General features: G+C 56.4%; 2 protein-coding genes across 4 annotated transcripts; both read right to left on the bottom strand.

Moving 5' to 3' along the window:
• Positions 1-222: 222 nt before the first annotated feature.
• TTC9B (tetratricopeptide repeat domain 9B) lies at positions 223-2498 on the bottom strand. The gene is made up of 3 exons (XM_024768757.1): positions 2070-2498; positions 1318-1500; positions 223-439 (listed from the first exon to the last, which is right to left on the bottom strand). The coding sequence occupies exons 1-3, from the start codon at positions 2488-2490 to the stop codon at positions 330-332; spliced, it is 714 nt and encodes a 237-aa protein (XP_024624525.1). The 5' UTR covers positions 2491-2498; the 3' UTR covers positions 223-329.
• Positions 2499-4959: 2461 nt separating this feature from the next.
• CCNP (cyclin P) lies at positions 4960-9373 on the bottom strand. 3 transcript variants are annotated; one of them, XM_024768615.1, is made up of 7 exons: positions 9287-9373; positions 9010-9207; positions 7623-8602; positions 7264-7419; positions 6203-6361; positions 5961-6112; positions 4960-5201 (listed from the first exon to the last, which is right to left on the bottom strand). In XM_024768615.1, exons 3-7 carry the CDS (start codon positions 7779-7781, stop codon positions 5036-5038), a joined length of 792 nt encoding a protein of 263 aa, XP_024624383.1. In that variant the 5' UTR covers positions 7782-8602; positions 9010-9207; positions 9287-9373; the 3' UTR covers positions 4960-5035. The 3 variants fall into 3 exon arrangements, with proteins under 3 accessions (XP_024624383.1, XP_024624384.1, XP_024624382.1); XM_024768616.1 differs by lacking the exon at positions 7623-8602 and adding an exon at positions 7498-7587; XM_024768614.1 differs by having other exon boundaries at positions 7623-9207.
• Between the last annotated feature and the right edge of the window lie 1131 nt (positions 9374-10504).

Here is a 10504-nt window from a genome sequence, read left to right as displayed (position 1 = left end):
GGGGGATTCAGAACAAAAGGCAGCATTAAAGGTAACCCCTGCCCCCTACCACACTTGGCTGTGTGTCTTTCCCTGTGCCAGGCCCTGATCCTAGATCGTGCCCAGTGGGACACCCGCCCCCCCCACCATGCTCCCAGGCCTCGCTGGATCTCCAAGGTCCAGGGGTTGAAGTCCAGGCCCATGTCCCCACCCGGGCCCCCGCAAGAATACCACACGGAGAGGTTATGGTCACCAGCGACAAGTGCTTTACCAGCAAACACATGAGTCAGGGGAAGTTACATGGTGAGGTGGGGGGCAGTGGGGGTAGGGACGGTCCCCCCAAGTTGGCCTCAGCCAGTGACACCCCGGGACGCAGCCCCAGCCCCACTGTCTTCCCGCTGGAGGCTGCAACGGTTCATCTTCAGCTGAGTCAGCTGGATGTAGCGCAGGACGTTGGTGTCTGCAGGGGAGGTGGGCAGGGCATTATCTGCGTGTCCTGGGGCAGCAGGTGACATCTGCACCACCTCGGCTCACACTTCAAGGTCCCCGGCCTTCGGCGGCCCACCCCGCCACGGCTGGTAGAGCCAGAGCCCTTCTCCCAAAGCCCCAACCGAGCAAGCAGAGCAGGGTGTGTCACACGTCCACACTTCTGCATCTGCTGTGCCCTCTGCCAGGAATGCCTCTTCTCAGAGACTCCTGTCACACTTCTTACCCTCCAGTGATAACTGTAAGAAGCCTGTTCCCTCCAAACTGCTCAGCAGGGAAACTCATCTTGCCCCTGCTCCCACACCCTGTGTATGCACCTGCTGTGCTCCCTCTTCAGTGGCTCCTAATACAGAACCGAGTATTGTGTCTGCCGCCACCCCACCGCACACACACCCTATGACCTCCCACAGGGCAAGGAACAAGCCTCCAGCTCTGCCAACCCCGCCCCCTGTCAATCTCCTGGCACTGCCGGGAAACAGGTGAAAGAATAGGTGAGTGTGTGAACAGGTTAGTGAGTGAGTAGATGAATTAATTCAGGGGGAGGGGAAAATGGCGATGGGGGAGGGGGTTGCGAGTGGCCAGGGAAGTGGCTGAGTAGGTAAATGGGAAGCAGCAGGACGGGCTCAGGATGGAACAGATGAGAGGTGGTTGGGTGAACGCCAGAGGAACGAGGGGTGAGTGGGCGCGAACGAACGGCAGGTGAGTGGAGGAGTGGGTGTGCAAGGAGTAGATGGGTGGAGGCCGGACGTGGGGTGAGGGGTACAGCATTTATTGAAGCAGCTCTGCCCTGATCCTCCTGCCCTTGTTTCCTCCTCTCTAGCCCCTTTCCCTGCTCCCTCCCCGCCCCCTCACCTGTGGGTTCCCGGCTGCGGGCCTCCTGCAGGTAGCGCAAAGCACGTGCATAGTCGCCCAGGTGGTAGAAGGCAATGCCGGCGCGGTAGGTCGCCTTGAAGTTGCCCTGCTGCTTCTCCAGCACCTTGAGACAGTACTCGCGCACCCGCTCGTAGTTCACCAGCTCCGACTGCAGCAGGCAGGCTGCGGGGGCACCACGACCGACACTCGCAGAGCCTCTCGACACCCCAGGCCTCACCTGACCGCGTGGAGCCTGGCCTTCAGGCTGCGGAGGACCCCTTCCCTTTCCCACGGCTGAACCCGGCCTAAGGGATTGCTCAGGCCACCGGGGGCCGCCAAGCTTCTGACCAATCAAGACAGAATCAATCTGCACCGCCGCTAGAAGGCGCGAAAAACACAGACAGGGGCTCACAGGTGCTTAGCTGGGAGGTGTCTGTAGGGGAGAGTACTAAGGGTGATCTCAGAGGTGAGGGACGGGTCCTTGAATGGCTCATCCAAGGTAGGTTTTTCTCACCTGAGGTTCGCAGGTCGCAGCCCAAAGCCCATTTCCTGCATCCCAGCTCCTTCCATTCCCTGTGGTCCCCTAGACTCCCAACCCCTCTTCCTGATCAAGTTCTGAGGTCTCCCACCACAGACCCCAGCCCTAGCCCCTTGAAGCCTCCAGCCTCACCCCCCCCCAAGGCTTGACTAGTGCCTCTCACGTCCCACCCCTCTCACATATGCACCCTCTGCGCTCCCCGACGGCCCCGTACCAGTGAGAGAGTCGTAACATTCCACCTCCGTGTTCTCCACCAGGCGCCGCTGCTCCTCGCTGAGGCGGGCTGGCCCTTGGCTGGTGGCGGGCCCGGGGGCGGGGGCGGGAGCGGGCAGGCCTCCAGGGCGGGCCCCCTGCGCCGCCTTCAGTTGCAGCAGTGCCCGATGATACTTGCCGATGGCTTCCCGGAACTTCTTCTCTCGGTAGCAGCGCTGACCCTCCGCCTTAAACGCCACGGCGGCCCGCAGGCTGCTGTCGAGAGCCGCACCCAGGCCCCCCGACGGCTCTGGGGCAGGACTGGACCGAGCCGACCCATGGCGGGGGCTGGGGCCCGGCGGGGAAAGGGCGGGAGGCGGGCACGGCGGAGGCTCCGGGGCAGCGCTGAGCATCAGCACCGGGGACAGCGCGCCGCGCTGCATTGTGGGAAACTCCTGCGGCCGCCGCTGCAGCTACCGCATCGCCCCCCCGCGGGGCTGGTCCCCATTCTTTCTCCGCCCCCGCACCTCCGGTAGCCGACTCCGGCTGCCCCCTATGGGTCTAGAGAAACCCCTCAAGACTTCCCCACTGTCTCCTTCAAATCCCTTCTTCGCACTCCCCTTACCCTCCCAATCCTCCTGCTTGCTCTCCTCTCCCATGCCCAAAGCTCCTAAACCTTTCTAGAAGGAAAGCACAAGTCTGGGAGAAAGAGCAGGAAGATGACAACCTCGTGGAAGGCTGGTTTTCAGACCGCTAGGCATTTGGCATATTGGATAAGAACACAGGCTATGGATGCAAGCTGCCCAGATTCAAATACCTGCTTATTTTCTCACTAGTTGTATGACTTAGATATATCACCTGAATTACCTGGAACTCTGTATCTTCATCAGTAACATGGGACTGTGATAGCAACTTTGGAACCCATTCATTTATCTATGCAACAAACAAATATTCACTGATATCTTTCTGTGCCCAACTCTGGGGCTGGGTGATGCTGGGACATAGCAGGGACTGAGATAGCCTCAGATTCTACCCTCACTGGGTGGCTAGGGAAGTGGGGGAGACAGACCAATGACCAGACAGTGGCAGCCCAGAGTGGGCTAGCCTGGGAAGTACAGGCAGGGGGGTCGGGGCTGGGACGCAGGAAGCACAACAGGCTCTGACGGCCCAGAGGAGGTACCCAGCATAGGCTGAGGTGGTGAGTGAAGACTTCCTGGAAGAGGGGAGAACTCGATGAACAAGAGAGATCTGCTTCTTGCCCTTATCGAGCTCGCTGTCTGGGTAGGAAAACCAGTGGGAAAGCAGTCAAGTGACAGCCCAGAGTGAGGAACACAATAATAAAAGAGTGTAGAGAAGGAAATACATGAGAGGCTTTCGAGAGAAAAACTGAGGGTGAATGACTGTCCTTCAACACTCCTTAGCTGCTTACTCAGTGGTGAGACCTTGGCCAAGCTCCTTGGTCTTCCTCCACCTTCCTTCTGTGTAACAGGGAGGTAACAAGTGAGCTTACTTCAGAGTAGCTGTAGGAACTGAATTATATTATGCATGTAAAGCACAGGGCCTGGTACAGTAATGGGCAAATAACAGCCAGTGTTTCTTATCGTCCATGAGACTGAGATATGTGGTCGTAAGTGCCTGACTCTGAGTCGGCATCCACATATAGTTGTTGAATAAATGAGTAACTATGTATTAGCACCATTACCCCCACCACACACACACACCCAAGACCCTAGCTGGAGTCTCATTCCCAAGCACCAAGCCTGCATTTCCACTGTCCCCTCCCCCTCCCATTGCACATCCTTCCCCCGGAGGTCCCATGGCAGTTCCCACCCAACAGGCCCAAACCTGAACATGACACCTTTCATCCCAACTGCAGTATCTGCTTCTATATTTTATTGTACTTTGCTGAGTCTCTCCCTGATCCCCAATCCTCCAAACTTGAACACCTCAGTGGTGAAAACTTCCTCCTCTCTGCACCTCCAAACCCAGGCTTGGTTAAGAGTCTAATATTCCCGAGATTGGATTCCAGAACAGCATTGGTCACCTTTCTGCACCTCGGGCATGTTTTTGTTTTAATTAAAAACTTGGAAACCCACGGATTCATAACAATTATTTTCTGAACACCTACCAAATGGCTAGGTGCTAGGGGTTCGGTAGAAACAGGGGACAACTGTACCTCACAATCCTGCTAGGATGCAATGCTAGCACATTCGCAACACCTACTAAGTGTCAGACACGGTCCTAAAGCTTTAGGTTTATGTTAACTCACGTCCTCATCACACCACCAAGAGGTCGGTATTATATTATACCTACCGACACTGTGGCACTTCAGAGGTTAAGTAAATCAGATCCCATTTAACAAACTCTTGCCATCAAAGGCCCATACTATCACAAACTGATGACCCTCACAGGCCAGTATATGTGATGTGTTAGATTTGTGCAACCGTTAAAAATATTGAATTAGTTGCCAGCATTAGAAGAGCAGAGATATTTATGGAATCACAGATTTTCAGCTTCCTTCGTGAACAAAAATCTGAAAATCTGGCAACATCAAGGTAGCTAGCATTCCTCATGACTAGGACAGGCATTCTCAGTTTCTCACAGTCGCCATTGCTCCTAGCTTCTCCCCAACCCGAAGACCGAGTTTCCTTCGCTTGCATTGAGATTTTCCTCTCAGCATCCCTAACTCCCGCAAGCGTTTGCGTTAGGGATCCCCGTTTTGTCCCGCTCCGCGGTGCTTGCGGAAGCCCGCCACTGCCCCCTGGCGGCGGAGTCCAGAATTCTCACCGCGTCTCCCAGCAGCCATTGAGGGACTTGGTGAGAACATCCAATCAGATGGGTGGGAAGCCCGGGAAGTGACCAATCAAAAGCGACAGAGGGGCCAGAATTCGACCACTGAGGATAGAGAGCGCTCGGAATAAAAAACTCTTTTATTGAAGTGGGAGACAGACGCACAAAGAGAGTCTTTTTTTGCTGGGGTCTCGGGGCTCAGGGAGGCCCGGCCGGGGGGTGGCGGAGCAGGCGGGCGGCGACGAGGCTGGTGCCCTGGCGTTGGGGCCGCGCGTACTTGAGGAAGATGGCGGCGAGGCCGGGCGCAGGGCCTCGGAGCGCGGCGCGGACCATGCACGGCTCGACCGGGCCCAGCTCCGCCCGGCTGCGGCGGAGAGACGGAGAAACAGAGATGAGGCAGGGGTAGCGGGGAATAGGAGACGACCTGTCCTCGGAGCTTGGGGCTCGAGGCTGAGAAGACAAGCTGACTTGGGTCCCCGAGGACTTCTCAGGAGTTCTCTCGAGGTCGGACACGCGGTCCATCATCTAGAGTGACTGGAGGGCGCCGACGAGGGGCAGACCCCCTATTTTTCCCTCAGAGCGCGGCTATGGGAGAGCCAGGACCCGCGGAGAGGGAAGGACTGGGGCTGAGGATGGGCAGACAGACATCCAGCTCTACCCTAGGGCACGGGCTGGAGGAAAAGATGATTCACCCTGCCCCGCGGTGGCGTGGTTAACAAGGAGATGAGGGACTCCAAGCAGCTAAAGGGACACCAATTCGTGGCCAGGAAGGGAGCTAAGGGACTCGAGGCTGGCCGACCTCTCGTTCTCAACCCTGGAACGCAGTTAGAACATCTTCTGGGCCTGAGGAGATCCTATTTTTCACCCTGGGGCAAGGTTAAGGGCCCCCACATCTGAACAAACACCCCAGTCTCTCAGACACCCCCAGAGAAAAGCAAATGGGACCCCCCCCAGACGAGGCAGACACCCCATTCTCTCTCGCACCCAGCAAACAAGTCTAGCCGCACCCCAGCCCCCAGCCCCCCGCACACACACCTAATTGTCTCACATTCTCTGAGACGGGAAAGACGGCGACCAAGAAGGTAGGCCCTGAAGCCACAGAGAACCTCCGCCGCGGCCATACCTGTAAAGCGCCGGCTCGGGCCCGGAACCCGCCCCGTGGAGCACCCGGTGTGCCAGGCTCAGTGCTGCAGCGGCACGGCGACCCGGCTCCCATCCTGCTGCCTCGGCCTCCAGCAGAGACAGCTCCAGGAAGTATGTGGCAAGTAGCAACACCTGCCATTGTGGCGGGGAGCAATCAAGTCACGCCCCTTCCCATGCAGGCCACGCCCCTAGCCGCGCTGGTCACGCCCCTGCCCCGCGCACCTGGGGGCCGCTCCGGGCCAGCGCAGCAAGCAGCCCGAGGCAAAGTAGCGGGCCCGGGTGGTGCAGCCGGAAATCCAAGCGGCTCAGGATGCGGCGCTCCGCGCACAGAAGCTCGGCCCGCGAGAAGGAGCCATCGCCCAGGAGGCAGAGGGAGGCGGGCTGGGAATTGGGGGGAAAGAGGTGGAGGAATCTTGAACCCCGGCTCGTTACTCCCTGCCCTTGAGCTCCTGGGATCGGTTCAGTCCCTGTGCTGGACCTCAGTTTCCTGGTCTGTAAAATGGGGCCATTGATTTGTTGTCTGGAAATCGTGGGAAGCAGAGGCTTCAGAGTCAGATAGACTTGGTTCCCGAGCTCAAACCTTACCATTTACTCTCTGCGTGACATGGACATCCACTGAAGCTCTCTGAGATTCAGTTTCTTCATCCATAAAACGGAGATGTTACTCCCTACTTCACCAGGCAGTTCTGATACGGCACTGAGTTTATGCATGTTAACTATAACTACTCAAAAAGGACTATAGGGGCTTCCCTGGTGGCGCAGTGGTTGAGAGTCCGCCTGCCGATGCGGGGGACACGGCTTCGTGCCCGGTCCGGGAGGATCCCACATGCCGCGGAGCGGCTGGGCCCGTGAGCCATGGTGTTGAGCCTGCGCGTCCGGAGCCTGTGCTCCGCAACGGGAGAGACCACAACAGTGACAGGCCCGCGTACCGCAAAAAAAAAAAGGGAATCAGGTTCTTTGATATATTGCATTCGTGGAACATAAAATATGCAATATCAAGGATTCCCCAAAAAAAAAAAAAAAAAAAAAAAAGAAGGACTATAACTACTCTAACTATTCAAGACTGAGTTCAAGTCCCAAATGCTTGCCTTTGGGCAAATGTCTTCCTCTCTCTGGGCCTCAGTCTCTTCCTCTGTTAAAGGGACACACTGGTAGCCTCTACCACAGGCAGACATGCTGGGATTCCAAGAGTAGGTAAAGTGCTCGCTTGGCACACAGTAGGCATTTAATCTGTGATGCGGCGAGGAAGGGCTCCACCCTCCCAAGCCCCGCCCCGGGAGTACCTCTGGAAGCACGCACTCTTCCATTTTGCACGCCACGAACAGGCAGGCCACGCCCAGCAGCTGCAGGCGGTGTAGGCGCACTCGGCCCGCGCCTAGGTAGGAATCAAGCAGGTGCACGGCCAGGTAGAGCGTGTCCCCCGCCAGGCCCAGGTACTCCTGGGGAGAGGCGCAGGTAATCACCACGGTTCTAGGATGCTACGCAGGCCCAGCCCTTTCTCCCTCCCCATTACGTACGTGAACCTGCACTAGCCAGTCCACCACTAGCGCGCGCATCTCTGGGGTCACGGTGCGGGGCAGGGCCCTCCGGGGCAGCGCGCGGCACACCTGGGGTCGGGCAGGAACGGCCTCACTCTCCTCACCTGTGCCTCGGCTTCTCTCCCGGGCTCCAGCCCTGGGTGCAGCAATCTCCTCGCACCAGTTGGATGTCCCGAGTGCCACACACAAACTGGCCTCCGACGTCCCCTCCGAATATGCTCTTCCGTGTCCCCATCTAGAACCCTGGACGCCTCACTTTCCATCTCTCCAGTCTAGCCCCCATGGCCACAGGACTTCCTGAGCATCTCCTCCCGGGTTCCCAGACTCCAATCTTAGTCACCAAGCCTCAACCCATCCTCCTCAGAGCACCCAGAGGGTATAAATCTGACCAAGGAACTCCCCTGCTTAAAACCCTTCCTTGGCTTTCAGTACCCTTAGGAGAAAATCCCAGTTGCTCTCAGACTCTCTCAGGCCCTGCTCCAACATCACCTCTTCCCTCTCTCCCCTCACAACCCACACTCCTACTCCAGCGTTCTTTTGACCCTAGACTATGCCAAGCTCATTCCTACCTCAGGACCTTTGCACTTATGTACCGGCCATTCCCTCCAGCTGAAATGGTCATTCCCCACTCCTTGCATTGCTGACTTCTCGGTCATTCCAGTCTCAGCTAAAATTTCCCTGACTTTTTCTATACTTTTCCTTGCACCCCATCATCTCTATCTCATTGCTTTATTTTCTTCATAGTATTTCAGTCTGGAGATACCCTGTGTTTCCTTGAATGTTTTGTCTTTTTGCCCCACTAGACTGCTGGCACCACGAGGGCAGGGATTTCTGTTCAGATCACAGCTGTGTCTTGGTTCCTAACAGAGACCCTGACCCAGGAGAGATGCTCACAAGATGTTTGTTAAATAAACACATCCCTTCAGTGTTTCTTCTGGCAGTGCCTGTCTCAGGCAGTTAACTGTGGACCACAGTGGCCTGTGTTTGGTTTTTGTGGCCCTTCTGAAATTATCACCCGCATTTTTCTGTCTCCCCACAGTGAGGACAGACTATCTCATGTTGTCCATCGCAGCATCCCCAGTGCCTAGAACATGCTCAGAAACATTTGTTATAACTCGCTAAATAGTTGCTAAGTGAGTAAATGTGAGGTACAAGTACGAGAGGTTATGCAATACCAAAGGAGGGGCTGCAGACAGCCTGGGGGAGACGGGAAAGGGCATTCCCGGCAGTGGAAACCACACAGGTAACAGTGCGAGAGAAAAGCCAAGTTGTGGGTGGCAGTGGTGTAAAAGCTGCAAAGTCGGGTGGGAAGCGAAGTGAGAGGCTGGCGAGGTGGGAGTTAGGGAACGCTTGCTGAGTGGGCGTTGGGCGAGCGAGTCAGCTTTGGCTTCCTCTAACCCGACAGCCTCTGCTGCCCTCCAGGGATGTGGGCGGCGCCAGAGTTGCCCAAAGCCCGCTGGTCCACGAGTGTCCCGCCCCGGTCCCACTCACCATGACTTCGGCGAAGATATCCCCGGCGTACTCACGTTCTCCCTCCAGCCCCAGCGCGCTCAGAGCCTCCTCCAGCCCCGGCGGCGCGCGCGGCCCGGGGGGCCTCTCCGGGCATCCTGGGGAGGCCCTCCTGCCCGCGGGGACGCCGTCGGGGACTGGGGTGCTCCGAGGCTCGGGATCGAGGTGGGCAGTTGGACTCTGCAAGGGAGAGGGGGTGGAGTCAGGGCCTGGAGAAAGGCCCAAGCCAGGAGGTGGGAACCTGGCTCCTGTATCTCACCAGCATCCTTCAGGCTGGAGTCAAGGGCCAAGCCGAACTCCCGCCTCTTCCCGCTGGAGCTGAGGACCCGCGGTGGGCGCTTTAAATGCGCCTGGGCGCATGCGCGCTGAGCACGCCTCACCTGGGCAGGCGCACAGGCAATGGCGAATGCTACGCGGGCTGGCTCTGCACCCTCCAAACCTTCTAGGTCAGACAGCTGGATCAAATCCTCTTCCTGCTACTTACTATATGACTGACGCAGGCCCTCTGAGCCTCACTCTCCTGAGCTATAAAGTAAGGATTTGAAAACTTAGCCGACAGAGTTATCCTGAGGAATTTGTAAGATGGTTTAAGTGTCCAGCACAGGGATTAATACAGTTAAAGCTCAAGGCATGGGAGCTATAAGATCACATAACAAATATTAATAGAGGGCCTCTGTCCCCTGTAGTGGGTATTCAGGGATGAGCAAACCACCTGTGGTCGCTGCCTTTACCAAGCCCACAGCCTACCGTGGAAGTGACGGGCACAAGTCACCGGCGATCGGTCTGGACTAGTGCAGCGGCCTCTTTACTGCTCTCCCTGTACCCATCCTCTATAGTCTGCTCCCCACATGCAGTTGGAAATGACCCTGTGACACCTAATAAGTCAGATCACACTCTGCCTCTCTTCAGAACATGTGGCTCCCATATCCCTCAAGTTGAAAGTCCAAGTGGCCCTATATTAGCTTCCCATCCCAAACACACCTTTGAGCTCATCTCCTATCCCCCTCACTCATTCCTCTCCCACCACACTGGCCTCCTGGCTCATCCTCACCCACACCAGGCACAGTCCTACTTCAGGGCCTTTGCACCGGCTATTCCCTCTGCGTGGAACCTCTTCTGTCAGAGATCCTTCGTTTCCTGTAAAGTGTTTACTCAGATGTTACCTTCTCCATAAAAAGTGCCATCCTAAGCATTTCCTGTTCCCATTCTTTCGATGCACTTATTCTCTTCTTAGCACTTACTGCTTTATTTATTGTCTCCCTCCTGACTAGAATGTGAACCCCATGAGGGCAGGGCTTATCTAGTTTTTTGTTTTTCATTGCTGTATTCTCAGTGCCTAGAACAGGGCTTAGCACATAGTCGGTACTCAAACGTTTGTTGAATGAATGAATGAACAGGCTGGATGTAATTTTTATTTTTTTAAATTTATTATTATATATATATATATTTTTTGCGGTACGTGGGCCTCGCACTGTTG

Source organism: Neophocaena asiaeorientalis, unplaced genomic scaffold, assembly GCF_003031525.2.
Source record: "Neophocaena asiaeorientalis asiaeorientalis breed wild unplaced genomic scaffold, Neophocaena_asiaeorientalis_V1.1 scaffold629, whole genome shotgun sequence".
Taxonomy (NCBI): Eukaryota; Metazoa; Chordata; class Mammalia; order Artiodactyla; family Phocoenidae; genus Neophocaena; species Neophocaena asiaeorientalis.
Note: the sequence above shows the minus strand (reverse complement) of the source record. Positions and strands in the feature narration are given on the sequence as shown.